The sequence below is a fragment of the Hyla sarda genome, chromosome 1 (assembly GCF_029499605.1).
Source record: "Hyla sarda isolate aHylSar1 chromosome 1, aHylSar1.hap1, whole genome shotgun sequence".
Classification (NCBI taxonomy): domain Eukaryota; kingdom Metazoa; phylum Chordata; class Amphibia; order Anura; family Hylidae; genus Hyla; species Hyla sarda.
In genome coordinates, this window is record NC_079189.1 from 349692398 (window position 1) to 349711437 (window position 19040).

General features: G+C 41.2%; 1 protein-coding gene and 1 long non-coding RNA gene across 13 annotated transcripts in view; one reads left to right on the forward strand and one right to left on the reverse strand.

The window, feature by feature from the left end:
- The window catches only part of NFIB (nuclear factor I B), a 427846-nt gene that overhangs the window by 207510 nt on the left and 201296 nt on the right, over positions 1 to 19040 (forward strand). The window contains exon 1 of one of the 5 annotated variants that reach the window (XM_056521271.1): positions 15702 to 16151. The exons of the other annotated variants lie outside the window; for them this stretch is intronic. Within the exon in view, the coding sequence (XP_056377246.1) occupies positions 16134 to 16151 (18 nt within the window). The 5' untranslated portion in view covers positions 15702 to 16133. Of the gene's footprint in view, positions 1 to 15701; positions 16152 to 19040 lie in introns of those variants that run through there. 5 annotated transcript variants of the gene reach the window in all.
- Positions 1 to 19040, reverse strand: part of LOC130273874 (uncharacterized) — a 119330-nt gene that overhangs the window by 86183 nt on the left and 14107 nt on the right. The gene's annotated exons all lie outside the window — the stretch shown is intronic.

Sequence of the window (19040 nt, forward strand, 5' to 3'; positions counted from 1 at the left end):
ACGGAATGTAATGAGGGGTGCAGTGAGAATTTACCCCCCACAGGTGTCTGACGGATCTTTGGAACAGTGGTCCGTGAAAATGAAAACTTGTACAGCCCACTGTTCCAAAGATCTGTCAGACACCAGTGGGGGGCAAATGCTCACTGTATCCCTTGTTACGTTCCTCAATGGGTCTATTTTCCAAAATGGTATGCCATGTGTTTTTTTTTGCTGTTCTGGCACCATAGGGGCTTCCTAAATGCGATATGCCCCCCGAGCAAAATTTGCTCTCAAAAAGCCAAATATGACTCCTTCTCTTCTGAGCATTGTAGTTCGTCCATAGTGCACTTCAGGTCAACTTATGGGGTACCTCCATACTCAGAAGAAAAGGGGTTACAAATATTGGGGGGTATTTCCTGTTATTAACCCTTGCAAAAAAAGTGAAATTTGGGGGGAAACACACATTTTAGTGAAATTTTTTTTTTTTTTTTTTTTTTACATATGCAAAAGTCGTGAAACACCTGTGGGGTAATAAGGCTCACTTTATTCCTTGTTACATTCCTCCAGGGGTCTAGTTTCCAAAATGGTATGCCATGTGTTTTTTTTCTCGCTGTTCTGGCACCATAGGGGCTTCCTAAATGCGATATGCCCCCCCGAGCAAAATTTGCTCTCAAAAAGCCAAATATGACTCCTTCTCTTCTGAGCATTGTAGTTCGCCCATAGTGCACTTCAGGTCAACTTATGGGGTACCTCCATACTCAGAAGAGAAGGGGTTACAAATATTGGGGGGTATTTCCTGCTATTAACCCTTGGAAAAATGTGAAATTTGGGGGGAAACACACATTTTTGTGAAATTTTTATTTATTTTTTTTACATATGCAAAAGTCGTGAAACACCTGTGGGGTATTAAGGCTCACTTTATTCCTTGTTATGTTCCTCAAGGGGTCTAGTTTCCAAAATGGTATGCCATGTGAGGGTTTTTTGCTGTTCTGGCACCATAGGGGCTTCCTAAATGCAACATGCCCCCCAAAAACCATTTCAGAAAAACGTACTCTCCAAAATCCCCTTGTCGCTCTTTCCCTTCTGAGCCCTCTACTGCGCCCGCCGAACAATTTACATAGACATATGAGGTATGTGCTTACTCGAGAGAAATTGGGCTACAAATAGAAGTATACATTTTCTCCTTTTACCCCTTGTAAAAATTCAAAAATTGGGTCTACAAGAACATGGGAGTGTAAAAAATGAAGATTGTGAATATTCTCCTTCACTTTGCTTCTATTCCTGTGAAACACCTAAAGGGTTAAAATGATGACTGAATGTCATTTTGAATACTTTGGGGGGTGCAGTTTTTATAATGGGGTCTTTTGTGGGGTATTTCTAATATGAAGACCCTTCAAATCCACTTCAAACCTGAACTGGTCCCTGAAAAATAGTGAGTTTGAAAATTTTGTGAAAAATTGGAAAATTGCTGCTGAACTTTGAAGCCCTCTGGTGTCTTCCAAAAGTAAAAACTCGTCACTTTTATGATGCAAACATAAAGTAGACATATTGTATATGTGAATAAACATTTTTTGTTATTTGTAATATACATTTTCCTTACAAGCAGAGAGCTTCAAAGTTAGAAACATGCAAAATTTTCAAATTTTTCATCAAATTTTAGGATTTTTCACATGGAAAGGATGCAAGTTACCACAAAAATTTACCACCATGTTAAAGTAGAATATGTCACGAAAAAACAATCTCGGAATCAGAATGATAACTAAAAGCATTCCAGAGTTATTAATGTTTAAAGTGACAGTGGTCAGATGTGCAAAAAACGCTCTGGTCCTTAAGGCCAAAATGGGCTTGGCCCTGAAGGGGTTAAGAAAAGGGAGTCATTACATTTTTTATTGGGGAGGGGCTTCACATTTTTTATAACTTTTTTTAACAATTTATTTTACACTTTTTTTTTGTCCCATAAGGGACTATTTATAGTAATCATTAGATTGCTAACATTGTTCAGTGCTTTGCATAGGCATAGCACTCATCAGTATTATCGGTGATCTATTCCTTGGTCTACTGGACGGCAGACAAGAGAAGACCCCTTGAGAGTGGCCAGAGGCAGGTAAAGTGACCTCCGCTGCCATCCTGGCTCATCTGAACCCGGCGGTCGTGTCGCGGGTGATCAGATGGGCCATTAAAGCCGCTGTATTGCGGAAGATGCTGTGATCAATATGGCAGACATCAGTGCGATCTCTGATGTTCGCCGGCTGATAGCAGCCGGGACCTGCCATGCATGAAGCAAGTGCAGCTCCTGTGCTCGCATCATGTACAGGACGAACATTTACTTACAATGTCCTTAAGGGGTTAAATGCAATAACTATAAATACACAAAATTGGTGAAACTGAAAGAATGAATATAAACTTATCAGCATTGGGTATAATAACTCTTGTTCTCAATCATAAATAATTTAAACCTTAAAGAAGAACTCCAGAATATAAAAATTGTCCTCCACACTGCCGGCAGAAAAAAAAATAAAGATGAACATACCTTCCTTCGCTCCCCCGGGGCCTCCGGTAACTGGCTCCGGTCTCCGCCACGATCCTCTTCCTGGTTGTCGGTGGTCGACTAGTCATACTGCACTCAGCCAATCACCGGCCGCAGCAAAGTCCTGACTCGACCTGTGATAGGCTGAGCGGCAGTGTGAGAACGCCTCAAGACACAAAATTCTTCACTACATCGGCACCTGCTGAGTGCAGTATGACTCGCCGACCACCAGCAACCAGGAAGAGGATTGCGGCGGAGACCGGAGCCGGTTACCTGAGGCCCCAGGGGAGTAAAGAAAGGTATGTACATCTTTATTTTTTTTTACTGCCGGGAATATGGGGGACAATTTTTATATTCTAGAGTTCTCCTTTAAGGTGAATTTTTGATGCAATATACCAAAACCACACAAAATTAAGTCACTTGGAAAAATTATAAATATGCTATTTTATAAATCACATAAAAAATTACATTAAAAAGGAGGCAACCACACTTCTACCCTTTCCCAGGTAAAGATGCACATGTCATCGATCATTTCATTGGATATCATCAATTTGTTGTTACATTGGTGGCTGATTTTTGTACAGTAGAGAAGCTGTCCTCATGTGTGTTGCGCCATGTTGAAATAATGGCCCTCATTTACTTAGAAAATTGGGTTGTAAGTCTATCTTGCTTTGTTACCCGACTGCTTTTTTCCCCTGATATTTATTATTATGTCGCATCCTGTTTGTCGCACGTGGGTTTTGTAGGTTTTGGTTTCCAACTCCTCTGAGTTGTCGGGAAAAAATCCACAACAATTCAACAAATTCGGGTTGGAATCCTTTATAAATACGTGGGAAAGCTCAGAAATGTCGGGTTACGCCCCTTTTTTGGGTTTGGGAGAATCCACCTCGGGTCCGTAGGGAAAAAATGTCGCATCGCGTCGCAGACTGGCGCACGATGTCTGCGACATGTCGCAGACAAAGATGCGCCAGAAAAACCCGACAAAACAAGTCGGGTTTAGAATAGTAAATGAGGGCCAATGTGTGACTTTTGTTCAAGGGTTTTCTGGGCAAAATAATTATGTTATATCGAATACATGTGTGCGTGTGTGGGAACACGTTTGCATATGTGCGTGTGTGTGTGTGTGGGGGGGGGGCTTTAAAGAATAAAAAAGAAGGTATACTCACCTACAATCCTCTTGTACCAAATAACCAAATGAAGGATAATTTATCATTGCCTTAAAGGGGTACTCCGGTGGAACAGATTTGCAATTACTTCTATATAAACATCTTAATCCTTCCTCTGTATACTATAGAGGAAGTTGAGTTGTTCTTTTCTGTCTGACCCCAGTGCTCTCTGCTGATACCTCTGTCAGAAACTGTCCAGAGTAGGAGCAAATCCCCATAGCAAATCTCTCCTGCTCTTGACAGTTCCTGACATGGACAGAGGTGTCAGCAGAGAGCACTGTGGTCAAACAGAAAGCTAAAAGGTACTGGAATGATTAAGATGTTTTAATAAAAGTAATTTAAAAATCTGTTTAATTTTCTGGCAACAGATGATTTGAATTTTTTTTTTTCCACCGGAGTACCCCGTTAACACTGATTTTTTAGAGTAATTCATATTTGCGTGAGACTTTTTTGAGACTTTATGGCACCGTCTGTTTCAGGAATGTGTTCTTTGGAAACCAATTTCATTTTGGCAATTGCAATGGACGTACATTTTTTATTTAAGACTTTTCTGAAAAGATCCTAAATTTGTGAGCAAGGGAATTTAAAAAGTGTAAACCTCACACCACCTTTGACATGGTGTAAAAGAAAGAGTTGTTAAAAATGCTTTAATGTTTGGCGTTTCTCTGCTTTTTGGGCTCAGTGGCAGTTTTTAAAAAACAACAGCATGTTGTGACTATGGCTTTTTTTGAAAGGAAAATCATGACATTTTTCCCCCAAAGAAGTTTATGGGAGTGAAAAACATCATGAAATACGCCATGGGGGTTTTAACATTGACGTTTTTTGGGGCATTTCTTTATTCTTTTTTTTACTTTAGCCATCTAAAAAGGGATGGACATCGTTTTTTTTATTGAATTTCACAGGGTATCATTATCATAAAAAAAAGGAATTATGCAGTAGGGATGGCTGAAGTGGAAGGGAACAAATTTTATATTTTTTAACCCCTTGGGGACCGAGCCCATTTTGACCTTAAAGGACAACTGTAGTGGTGCACTTTTATATATGCTCGTGCCCGGGCCTCAAAAATAAACAAAATAAACTCATACATACCTTCCTACGAGCCCCTGTTGGTCCGGCACAGGCCTCACGGTCTGGCAGTGCTGAAGTAATTCCACTTCCTGGGAACGGGGACGCCGCAGAGCCGTCGGCGTATCACCGGCTGCAGTGATGTCCCGCCCCGGCCGGTGATAGGCTGAGCCCACTGTCATGTAAGAAGCCGGCCAGAGCTCTTTACATGACAGTGGGGTCAGCCTATCACCGACCGGGGCGGGACATCGCTACGTCCGGTGATACGCCGACGGCTCTGCAGGGTCCCCATCCCTAGGAAGTGGAATGATGTCAGCACTGCCGGACCAACGGGGGCTCGTAGGAAGGTATATATGAGTTTATTTTGCTTATTTTTGAGGCCCGGGCACGGGAATATATAAAAAGTTTCACTACAGTTGTCCTTTAACCCCTTAAGGACCAGACCATTTTACACCTTAGGACCAGAGAGTTTTTTGAACATCTGACCACTGTCACTTTAAATATTAATAACTCTGGAATGCTTTTAGTTATCATTGTGATTCCGAGATAGTTTTTTCGTGACATATTCTACTTTAACATGGTGAAAAAATTTTGTGGTAACTTGCATCCTTTCTTGGTGAAAAATCCCCAAATTTGATGAAAAAATTGAAAATTTTGCATTTTTCTAACTTTGAAGCTCTCTGCTTGTAAGGATAATGGATATTCCCCCAAATTTTTTTTTTGGTTCACATATACAATATGTCTACTTTATGTTTGCATCATAAAATTGACAAGTTTTTACTTTTGGAAGACACCAGAGGGCTTCAAAGTTCAGCAGCAATTTTCCAATTTTTCACAAAATTTTCAAACTCACTATTTTTCAGGGACCAGTTCAGGTTTGAAGTGGATTTGAAGGGTCTTCATATTATAAATACCCCATAAAAGACCACATTATAAAAACTGCATCCCCCCAAAGCATTCAAAATGACATTCAGTCAGCATTTTAACCCTTTAGGTGTTTCACAGGAATAGCAGCAAAGTGAAGGAGAAAATTCACAATCTTCATTTTTTACACTTGCATGTTCTTGTAGACCCAATTTTTGAATTTTTACAAGGAGTAAAAGGAGAAAATGTATACTTGTATTTGTAGCCCAACTTCTCTCGAGTAAGCACATACCTCATATGTCTATGTAAATTGTTCGGCGGACGCAGTAGAGGGCTCAGAAGCGAAGGAGCGACAAGGGGATTTTGGAGAGTACTTTTTTCTGAAATGGTTTTTGGGGGGCATGTTGCATTTAGGAAGCCCCCATTTAGAAACCCCCCACATGGCATACCATTTTGGAAACTAGACCCCTTGAGGAACGTAACAAGGAATTAAGTGAGCCTTAATACTCCACAGGTGTTTCACGACTTTTGCATATGTAAAAAAAAAAAATAAATTCACTAAAGTTTGTGTTTCCCCCCAAATTTCACATTTTTGCAAGGGTTAATAGCAGAAAATACCCCCCAAAATTTGTAACCCCATCTCTTCTGAGTATGGAGGTACCCCATGTGTGGACGTCAAGTGCCCTGCGGTCGAACTACAATGCTCAGAAGAGGAGGAGCGCCATTGAGCTTTTGAAGAGTGAATTTGTTTGGAATGGTAGTCAGGGGCCATGTGCATTTACAAAGCCCCCCCGTGGTGCCAGAACAGTGGATCCCCCACATGTGACCCAATTTTGGAAACTACACCCCTCACAGAATTTAATAAGGGGTGCAGTGAGTATTTACACCCCACTGGCATTTGACAGATCTTTGGAACAGTGGGCTGAGCAAATGAAAAATTTTATTTTTCATTTTCACGGACCACTGTTCCAAAAATCTGTCAGACACCTGTGGGGCGTAAATGCTCACTGCACCCCTTATTACATTACGTGAGGGGTGTAGTTTCCAAAATGGGGTCACATGTTGGGGGGTCCATTGTTCTGGCACTATGGGGGCTTTGTAAACACACGTGGCCTTCAATTCCGGAAACATTTTCTCTTCAAAATCCCAATGGCGCTCCTTCTCTTCTGAGCATTGTAGTTCGCCCGCCGAGCACTTTACATCCACATTTGGGGTATTTTCTTACTCAGAAGAAATGGGGTTACAAATTTTGGGGGGCTTTTTTCCTATTTTCCCTTGTGAAAATGAAAAATTTAGGGTAACACCAGCATTTTAGTGAAAAAAAATAATTTTTTTCATTTTCCCATCCAACTTTAACGAAAATTTGTCAAACACCTGTGGGGTGTTAATGCTCACTATACCCCTTGTTACATTCCCTGAGGGGTGTAGTTTCCAAAATGGGGTCACATGTCAGTATTTATTTTTTTGCGTTTATGTCAGAACCGCTGTAAAATTAGCCACCCCTGTGCAAATTACCAATTTAGGCTTCAAATGTACATAGTGCTCTCTCACTCTTGAGCCTTGCTGTGCGTCCGCAGAGCATTTTACGCCCACATATGGGGTATTTCCTTACTCAGGAGAAATTGAGTTACAAATTTTGGGGGTCTTTTCTTCCTTTTACCTCTTGTGAAAATAAAAAGTAAAGGGCAACACCAGCATGTTAGTGTAAAAAAAAATTTTTTTTACACTAACAGGCTGGTGTAGACCCCAACTTTTCCTTTTCATAAGGGGTAAAAGGAGAAAAAGCCACACACAATTTGTAGTGTAATTTCTCCCGAGTACAGAGATACCCCATATGTGGCCCTAAACTGTTTCCTTGAAATACAACAGGGCTCCGAAGTGAGAGAGAACCATGCGCATTTGAGGACTAAATTAGGGATTGCATAGGGGTGGACATAGGGATATTCTATGCCAGTGATTCCCAAACAGGGTGCCTCCAGCTGTTGCTAAACTCCCAGCATGCCTGGACAGTCAGTGGCTGTCCAGAAATGCTGGGAGTTGTTGTTTTGCAACAGCTGGAGGCTCTGTTTTGGAAACACTGCTGTAAAATACGTTTAAAATTTTTATTGGGGGGGAGGGGGGGACAGTGTAAGGGGGTGTATATGTAGTGTTTTACCCTTTATTTTGTGTTAGTGTAGTGTAGTTTTTTTAGGGTACATTCACACTGGTTTACAGTGAGTTCCCTGCTAGGAGTTTGCGCTGCGGCGAAAAGTTTGCTGCAGCTCATACTTGAAGCAGAAAACTTACTGTAAGCCTACCCGTGTGAATGTACCCTGTACATTCACATGGGGGGGCAAACCTCCAGCTGTTTCAAAACTACAACTCCCAGCATGTACTGACAGACCGTGCATGCTGGGAGTTGTACTTTTACAACAACTGGAGGCACACTGGTTGGAAAACCTTCAGTTCTGTTCTGTTATCTAACTCAACATTTTCCAACCAGTGTGCCTCCAGCTGTTGCAAAACTACAACTCCCAGCATGTACTGATCACCGAAGGGCATGCTGGGAGATGTAGTTATGCAACAGCTGGAGGGATCACAAATACAACTCCCAGCATGCTGAGATTTGCAGTTTTGCAACATCTGGAGAGCTACAGTATAGAGACCACTGCAAACTGTGGCCCTCCAGATGCTGCAAAACTACAAATCTCAGCATGCCCAGACAGCAAACAGTTGTGTGGGCATGCTAGGAGTTGTAGTTTTGCAAGATCTGGAGGGCTATAGTTCAGAGACTACCATATAGTGGTCTCAAACTGTAGTCCTCCAGCTGTTGCAAAACTACAACTCCCAGCATGCCCAAACAGCTGTCTGGGCATGCTGGGAGTTGTAGTTTTGCAACATCTGGAGTGCTACAGTATAGAGACCACTATATAGTGGTCTCGGACTGCAGCCCTCCAGATGTTGCTAGGCAACTTACCGGTTTCCGTCGGATCCAGGGAGCTTGCTGCAGAACATCGCCGTCCACCGATCCTCGACACCGATCGTCGCCCGCAGCCTCCGCAGATCGGTAAGTGGACTCCGGCGCCGGTCCTCTGTCATTTCCCCGTTCTGCCCCGCCTATTGTGGGATACCCGCGATCCCCCTTCTATTCCGGGTCACCATAGACCCGTAATCGCGAAAATCGCAAGTGAATTCACACTTGGGCATTTGCGCGGGGTGCCTGCTGATAGATATCCTGTAGATCCCGTAGATATACCTGTACGCCCTTGGTCCTTAAGGGGTTAAGGACCAGAGCATTTTTTGCAATTCTGACCACTGTCATTTTAAGCATTTATAACTCTGGGATGTTTGTACTTATGAATTTGATTCTGAGACAGTTTTTTCGTGACATATTCTAATTTATGTTAGTGGTAAATTTCCGTCGATACTTGCATCATTTCTTGGTGAAAAATTCAAAAATGTCATGAAAAATTTGAACATTTTGCATTTTTATATCTTTGAACCTCCCTGCTTGTAAGGAAAATATACATGCCAAATAAATAATATATTGATTCACATATGCAATATGTCTACTTTATGTTTGCATCATAAAGTTGACATGTTTTTACTTTTTGAAGACAGAGGGCTTCAAAGTATAGCAGCAATTTTCCAATTTTTCAAGTAAATTTCAAAATCAGAATTTTTCAGGGACCAGTTCAGTTTTGAAGTGAATTTGAGGGTCTTTATGTTAGAAATACCCCATAATGGACCCCATTGTGAGAACTGCACCCCTCAACTCATTCAAAATGACATTCAGAAAGTTTTTTTTAACCCTTTAGGTGTTTAACAGGAATAGCAGCAAAGTGGAGGCGAAAATTCTAAATCTTCATTTTTTACACTAACATGTTCTTGTAGACCCATATTTTTTTATTTTTACAAGGGGTAAAAGGAGAAAAAAAATTGTAACCCCACTTCTCTCAAGTAAGGAAATACCTCACATGTCGATGTAAAGTGCTCTGTGGATGCACTAGAGGGCTCAGAAGAGAAGGAGCGACAATGGGATTTTGGAGAGGGAATTTTGCTGAAATGGTTTTTGGGGGGCATGTCTCATTTTATTATTTTTTACTAAAATGCTGATGTTACCCCAAATTTTTCATTTTTGCAAGGGGTAATAGGTGAAAATGTCCCCCAAAATTTGTAACCCCATTTCTCTCGAGTAAGGAAATATCTCATATGTGAATGTCAAGTGCTCTGTGGGTGCACTACAATGGTCAGAAGGGAAGGAGCGACAATGGAATTTTGGAGAGAGTATTTGGTTGGAATAGAAGTCGGGGGCCAAGTGCTTTTAAAAAGCCCCCATGGTGCCAGAACAGTGAACCCCCACCCTCCACACACACACACGTGACCCCATTTCGGAAACTACACCCCTCACAGAATTAAATAATTGGTGCAGTGAGCATTTACACCCCACTGACAATTACATTTTTCATTTTCACGGACCATGGTTCACGGACCATGGGGTGTAAATGCTCACTGCACCCCTTGTTACGTTCCATGAGGGGTGTAGTTTCCAAAATGGGGTCACATGTGGGTATTTATTTTTAAGCGTTTATGTCAGAACCACTGTAACCAGCAGCCACCCCTGTGCAAATTACCAGTTTAGGCCTCAAATGTACATAGTGCGCTCTCACTCCTGAGCCTTGTTGTGCGCCCGCAGTGAATTTTACGTCCCCATATGGGGTATGTCAGTACTTAAGAGAAATTGTGTTACAAATTTTGGAGGTCTTTTTTTTCCCTTTTACCTCTTATGAAAATGAAAAGTATGGGGCAACACCAGCATGTTGGAGTAAAAAATTAAAAAATGTTACGCTAAAATGCTGGTGTAGACCCCAACTTTACCTTTTCATAAGGGATAAAAGGAGACCAAAAATTTGTAGCGCAATTTCTCCGGAGTACAAAGATACCCCATGTGTGGCCCTAAACTGTCTCCAAGGGCTCCAAAGTGAGAGAGCGCCATGCGCATTTGAGGCCTAAATTAGGAATTTTCATAGGGGTGTACCCGGATGCAAGCGTTACACTTGCCTCCTCCACCAAAAATACTGTACATCAGCTTTTCCCAAACCGGGTGCCTCCAGCTGTTGCAAAACTCCCAACATGCCTGGACAGTCAATGGCTGTCCGGCAATACTGGGAGTTGTTATTTTGCAACAGCTGGAGGCTCCGTTTTGGAAAAACTGATGTACAAGATGTTTTTAACTTTTAATGGGGGGGACGACGCACAGTGTGAGGGTGTAGTGTATATGTAGTGTTTTACTCTTTATTTAGGGTTAGTGTAGTGTAGTGTTTTAAGGGTACATTCACACGGGCAAGGGTTTACAGTGAGTTTTCTGCTGAGAGTTTGAGCTGCAGCGGAAAATTTGCCGCTTCTCAAACTTGAAGCGGGGAAACTTGCTGTAAACCCCCGCCCAAGTGTATGTACTCTGTACATTCACATGGGGGGGGGGGGGCAAAACTACAACTCCCAGCATGTACCGACAGACCATACATACTGGGAGTTGTAGTTATGCTACAGCTAGAGGCACACTGGTTGGGATTGGGAAACACTGAGTTGGGTAACAGACTATTACAGTGTTTCTGCACCACTGTCTGTTTCCTAACTCAGTGTTTCCCAACCCATGTGCCTCCAGCTGTTGCAAAACTACAACTCCCAGCAATTCCCAACCAATTTCCTGGTTTCTAAGTTAGGATGGCAGCGGGTCTCAGGGGTGAGACCTGGTGCTGCTGTTCTTCAGCCCCTGTACTACTACTGCCATCATGGAACAGAGTCTGTTCCATGATGGGAAAAGCACAAGCACTGAGGGGGAAATACAGTATTAAAGAAAAATAAAAGTACAGTTAGTAACATCATTATTATACATTAAAAAATAATACATTACACAAAATAAATTAATACATTACACAAAAAAATGTATTCATGTTCGCAACTTATATATTGTCGGCAGCTCTTAATTCCCTGCCCCGCTCCCAATAATTGCTCCCTGCTTTAAAATTTAAAAAAAAAAGAAAAAATAAATAGAATTTGTTCCCTACAAATTCCTGTACACAATCATGCCTCATTCCTTTTTTTTTATTTTTTTATGCTATTTTACAAAACTCCTAAAAAAACACCCACAGGGAAACTGCGAAAGGGGCCAAAAATGCAATTTCCACACAAAGGTAAAAATGCTAGAAAAAACACAGGAAAATTCAGGGGCAGTTTTTTTTCTAGTGGAAATGGAATATTGATGAGCTGGGAGGCACTGCGGCCAGCGGCGCTGACATCAGAGTGCCAGTAACCCCGGCCTGTGCCAGTTAGCACCTAATTAGCATATACAGAAAAACAAAGATTTCGGCCGAACGACAGGACGGATCCGGGCACAGTAGGCATCAAACTGAACAATGTACCCCACACTACCAGCCAGTACCGCTGGTTAGTGCGGGGGAAGCAAGCTGACAGTTTTCCTTTAAAGATTTGAAGACATCTGCTTGTTTTTTTTATTTGTATATTATTAATTGCTCTTGTATCTTTTGTAATACATGTAAGACTTTTCATTTTAATTTAAAAATGTTAAAACATGTATGAGAACACTTAAGGTTTTAAAAAAAAAAAATTTTGTGGTATTAGAACATAAATGTTGCAGACCATATAAAGTTGCCTATAAAATCCCAGTACTGTCCATGTAAAAGTCTCTACTGATTGAGCATCCATTAAAAAAAAGTCTCAAAAAAGTTGGAAAAAATAATCTACCATAACTGTTGTGAGCCATTAGTTCAGCAGAAAAGTCTAGAGACACCACAAAGACACCATTAAACAAAGCAGTGTGACGCTATGATAAATAAGGTGCCAGTACATCTTTAGACATCCAAAAGTGGAAAGAACTGCTTGTAGAGCTCAGAGACAGGATTGTATGGAGGTACAGATCTGGAAAAGGTATAAAAACATTTCTGCTGTACTGAAAGTTCCCAAGAGCACAGTAGTCTCCATAATTCTGAAATGGAAGAAGCTTGGAACAACCAGGACAACCAGGACTTGTAGCACTGCTTGACACAAAATGCAAAGACTTGTAGTACTAACTGATAGAGAATGCTGAGACTTGTAGTGCTGACTGACAGGAAATGTTGAGACTTGAAGAACTGACTGACAGGGAATGATGAGACTTGTAGCACTGACAGGGAACAGTGGCGTAAAAATTGGTGAGTCATCCAATCGCCGCTGACAACAATTGTCATAATTTTCAACTGGGAAACAATTTTTTTTCTGTTAATGTTCACGAAAATGATGACAAAAAATTTACATCAACAAAATTAACATTGATGCTATGTTGTCACCAAAAAAATAACAAAAAGGTATACAATGTTGTGCGCCAACATACATAATAAACCAGTAACAATGCAAAAATGACAAAATGTCAGAAAAATATACTTTATAAACAACAATATAAGATTAAAAAAAATTAAAATAAAACATAATAAAGGCACCATGCACATCAATGGATGCGCACACAGAGGTAAGACTAAACAATAGTTCTCTCAGGGAGAGCACCCTGACGAAGCGCTTCTAGCGAAACGTACATTGGGGAAGGTGCACCTGGGTTCTGACTCTGCATATGACTTCATTCTGCGTCTCTTGCTTTAGTGCTTTATGTATGTATGTACTTTTTGGTCTAAACAGTGTATAATACTTGTATTATACTATGTATTATATATGTTTATATCTCATCTTTTATCCAAAATTACGTATTTTGTTTGTCTGCTTCATTGTGTGCTATGAGAACCATTGTTTAGTCTCACCCGTGTGTCATCCAATCATGTGCATGGTGCCTTGATTATCTTTTATACATTTTTATATCTTATATTGTCGTTAATAAAGTATATCTTTTTCTAACATATTGTCATTTGTGCATTGTTTGTGATGTATTTCTGGTGCTATGTTATAAAGTTAATATAATTGAGACAATTAATATCATTGACCACACAGTATACAAATGTACTAGAGATACCATGTAAAAGACATGAACAACAAAGTCAGATTGATTCTGTAAGTATGTGTTATTTCAGCATTGAATCTGTAATTGGGTGCAAGAACAGCTATCTTCAGGGCCTCTCCCAGAGAAAGCTTAAAACACTGAACAGCACTCTCAGAGCTACAGACACTGACGTGCCAGACACATTCTGTTAGAAAAAGGGATTGATTCAATTGGCATCATGTGCTGATTTCAGGGTCCTTTGACCTGTCTGGGTCTCTCAGCAGACTAGACTTTTTGCTGTACACTTCTCTTGTCTATTGGTTGTCTGCTCATAAATATGGAGAACAGCTTTTCTGCCTCCCCCCTCCTTTTCCCAGGAAGGCAACTCCAGACTACAACTATGTCCCTAGAAAAATCTCCCCTCCCCTTCCTATTTTTCATAGCCACAAGGAGGAAGCCAAGAGCTGAGCTTCCCAAGTTTGGGGAATTAGAAGTGGACAGGGGTGCAGTAAGGGAAAGTTAAGCTGGAGGCAGAGATAGATTACATTACACAGGAAGGCATATATTGTTACGAACCAGAAACATGCAACCACCCAGGATTTTCTTTAAATCCTCTTTCAATACACAGTTATCTGTTATTGCTACTAAGAATTGTTTGAAGAATAGTGGTCAGATATATTATTTCACATACACATATTAATTATCACTGTATTTATCACTGTATTTTGACATGACTAGGTTATTTACCTCCCTAAAGCAGGATATATACGTAACCATTATTGTTAATGAACCATACAAAAATAACCGGCGCTGACCATAATCTTAAGGGTACTAAATGAAAAGGACTTCCATCAATCAGAACAGCTATCTGATAGATATTCTTTCCTATTTAGTACTCCTATCATGGAGTTTACTGAACTGTCCTCTCAGAAATAACATGTACGGAGATGCAAATGAATCATTTTTGTTAAGATGAAAATGATTTTCCTTGGGAAATAAATCAAAATATTTTCCAGTTTCTTCACTAGAGATGAGCGAAGTTACAGTGATTTGACTCGTCACAAACTTAGCCTGCATAAATGAGTTCAGCTTTCAGGTGCCCCGGTGGGCTGGAACAGGTGGATACAGTCCTAGGAGAGAGTCTCCAGCCCACCGGAGCATCTGAAAGCTGAACTAATTTATGCAGGCTAAAGCCAACAACCACCGAGCCGAGAAGTTTGCGATGAATCGAATCACTGTAACTTCGCTCATCTATATTCTTCACATCTATGACCCCTTACCCATAAGCTTAGAAATGCTTCATGAATTTTGTGATTTAGACATTTGGTGCAGTGAAACTAGATAGTTATCTCTATTGGGGTCAGAGATTGATGTGAGTCATGTACATTAATGAAGACTATATTGGAGCTATAAACACAGAGGAAAGAATAAAAAGAGAGAGGGAAAGAAAGAAAGAGGGTGGGAGAGAAAGGGGGAGAGTGTGAGAGAGAGAGAGAGAGAGAGAGAGAGAGAGAGAGAGAGAGAGAAAGAAAGAAAGAAAATGGGAGATAAAGTGTTTGTGTGAGTGTGTGCTTGAATGGAGAGATATATATAGAAAGAAAGAAAGAAAGAAAGAAAGATAGGAAGAAAGAAAGAAAATGGGAGATAAAGTGTTTGTGTGAGTGTGTGCTTGAATGGAGAGATATATATAGAAAGAAAGAAAGAAAGATAGGAAGAAAGAAAGAAAATGGGAGATAAAGTGTTTGTGTGAGTGTGTGCTTGAATGGAGAGATATATATAGAAAGAAAGAAAGAAAGAAAGAAAGATAGGAAGAAAGAAAGCAAAAAAAGGAAAGAGAGAGAGAGAAAGGAAATGATTTGAGAAGAGAGCAGGAATGCAATCTTTCCAGGAGGGGAGTGCCTGCAGAAGCTGGGTGAAGTAGGGAGGATGGAGGGGAAGTTCTAGGAGAAGGTGGGAGGGCAGTGACAGCTGGAGTGTAGAAGGGGGAGCAGGCAGAACAGGGAGGAGAGGAGAAGGTGGGAAGGGTGAGCAGGGAGCCGCCGCCTTCCTGTCCAATCAGCAAGAGGTGGAACTCGTCCAAGTGCAGAGCCGAGTGTGCTATGAGCTGCCTGATGTGCAGAGCAGAGCCAGACTGACAGGGGGGCCAGGGAGACACACAGGGGAAAGAGAGGAAAACCCTGCCAACAGCTCTCACAGACCAGCCCAGCTCCAAAAAAACGGGATCAGCCTCTCCTGGACCGCGTTCAAGCCACCCTCCAGGAGTGCAGCACTGCAAGTACAGCTCTAGGCACTCAGGCTGCCTTACTGCCTTGTACTTTGACTTCATCACCTTGCCCTCTGCCAAGACGTTATTATTTCTTCCGGCTCTGCTCTTCGTTTCTTACACGTATTTCTATATAAAAAGCATCATCCTATGAACAAACAGAACACACAGCAGCCCACATAAGACTTGCATTCCCTCCTGGGAGAGTCAGATCTTCTAATAAAGCCCCAGCCCCTGCCAGAGACTCAGTCACTGTCACCTAAGAAATGTGAAGCCACCGCGCCTGTGCTGGATCCCTATAAGTTAATGCAGTACAGTGCAATGGTATGTGCCTTGGTGTTCTCCATACACGTGTTGTGCACTCTGACAAGCACTATGAATAGTAGATGTTGTAGGTGGACGCTGCTCCTGTGTGTATGTATGTGTGTGTGTGAGTGGCTTTGTGCTGGGACAGTAGCTCCCGGCCCAAAGATTTCAGTGACATGACTTGCTGTGGGATGAGCTAGAAGTGGCGCTTGTTTGTCTTTTTTGGCAGCCTGTGGATGTGGGTCACACGTCTGTGCCAGCAATCAGTGGATGGAGCTTGCGTCCAAGAGTGCTGAACTTGGCACACATCCTGCCGCAAGACTACTTCCCACCTCATTCTGCCAGAGGACACATGGAGCCTGGCTGGACTCTGCAGCAACCTTTGCTTCCCCTTAATAATAAGATTATGATTAGGATTGTTATTATTAGTAGGTAGCTATTAAACATGTTTGTTGTTTTCTGCATGCAGTGTTCTTACACATATGCTGGGACTGGAGAGGCTATATCCTTGTGTAACCCCTTTTGTGTATGGAGAGGTGTTTGATGTCATGGTTTACTGTTTATTATGCTTTGGAGTTCCCTTACTATGAGGCTGAAGGTGTGGCTTATCTCTGGGCAATACCTGCCATAAATACATAGTGTTGATGATAACCTATGGGATGAGATTAACTGTTACTTTCCCAGCCTGTTCCCACCTTGCTGGAAAGGCAAACTTTCCCCCTGCTATTCGGAATATCGCCTTAAGGCCCAGGGTCAGAGATGAGTCAGTGATGGTTTAGATGAATTTGCACACTCTTATCCTCATCCATATGTGCAATGTGTATGTGGTCCTGGGGGCTTATGTTTGCAGATTTTGTCATGTCTATAAATCCTGGTGAACACGATCCCTTCTGCTCTACACCTGTTAAGCATTCTGTAGGTTACTGTACTGCAAGTGTTGTATAATGATTGTTATGCTTTACTCTATCTATATAAATATATATACAAGTTGATCTTGATCATCAGTTTCCAGCTTCACAACAATGGGGACATATTTTGTAAACTGTGATAACACATGTTCCTATTGTCCCTATTCTACATGTTGCTGTGCCTTTACTGTATGTAAATGTATTAATACTCTATTGTAAAGTAGCCTGCATTAATATTTGGTCTCTGGGTGGCTCCAGGGATACTAGGTAATGCATGTTCATACTGCCGGTTGTTTACATAGAGAACAATGCATAATATCAGACTAAAGCAATCGGTAATATGTCACTTTTTAAATATATTTATAACACGTCACAACACTTTGGGCGGTGGAGTATGTATAGGGTTGATATAAGGGGAAGGCAGAAAAAAAGACATAATATATATGATTCAAAATAATATGAGAGGTGATGTCCAGATCAATCCATAGTGCAAATTACGTATAACCTTATAATGGTGTCATGGTTTGCAATGCTTTAGAATACTTGGATGACAGATCCATTGTGTGGCTGTTGGCTGGTTTATTTCTCATGTCTATGGCCAGCTATAAGACCGAACTTTCCAAATAACAGTAGAGCTAATATTATATCCTTTACCATTGACCTAATGTGCTGAAAAGGATATGAGTCTTGTGGTGTGATCTCTAGCCAGTTTGGGGCAAAAAGAAAACAGATTGATTGAAAGTATTTTTTATTGAATTGTGTATGTAGAGAAAAGAGGCATCATAGTTTGTATACAAAGGCTATGTTTTGTAGCACTAATCTCTTGATCGTGACCCAGTCCCAGCTAGTGGACTTTATATTTGGCTGCATGTGTGCTTGACATAGTCTGGAGTTGTGTGTAGTTGCAACTTTCAGGTTGAAGGGGTGGGCCATCTCTTTACTTTGACACAAGGAACTAAAGTGGCGTGATGTGAATTATTATTAGTGCACTGAACATGCCTGCCTCCCCCCTCCCCCTCTCCTGCTGCTTGTAGAGGAGGCTGCCATTGAACTTGAGACAGGACAGACAAGATCTGCACTTTTTAAGTACAGTAGCAGGCCAGAAAAAGGCGCCAAAATATACAAGATTAACTCTTACTGCCCCAAATTGATCTGCCTTGGGCTGCACTTACGGACACTGTTGTGAGGACACTTAGATGATGCTGCACTGGCTTCTAAGTAAGACTGTGCTCACATGTACACACACACATATATATATATATATATATATATATATATCTGACATAAATTGTAGCTATCTCCTGTTGCTGACATGAATTGTAGCTATATGTTATAGAAAAGCAGAAAATAATGTTTGAATGAATGATCTTGTATGCTCCAATGTAACTGGCATAATGGAACAAACTTGTAGACAAGGTAAATTGTATATTACAATTTGTAAATGAAAGCTTTCTAAAACTGTAACTGCGTCTGCGGATGTGCATCCAGTGAAGTGCATTGTGCAAAATAGAAACCACAAAACCTCAGAGTCATTCTCGGGACACTACACCTTTTGTGACGTAAGTGCCACAAGTGTCAGTTAAATGAACAAAAGCAGCAGGAGGAAGCAAGGTCTAGAGTGTACGCAGTGTTTTATGGGATTTTCAATATAGTCGACTATATCCATTGCCTTATGTAGAGGATTACTACAATCTTGTTTACTTTTTACATTAACTAAATTCCAAGGCCTCGTGCAGAACAGAACCCCCTGCATGTACAGAGCCTTATGTAGGCATTCTATATAATGCCATATGTATTCTTCCCTAGAATCTACGCAAATTTTTTTTTCTGCACTTGCGTTAGACCTTACTCTTTACAAAAAGCCTCTGTATGCCCTACAGGCACTGTATTACAACTCCGTATATCTCAGACCATGCAGGCCTTAGTCTAGTGTTTCCCAACCAGTGTACCTCCAGCTGTTGCAAAACCACAACACCCAGCATTCCCGGACAGCCTATGG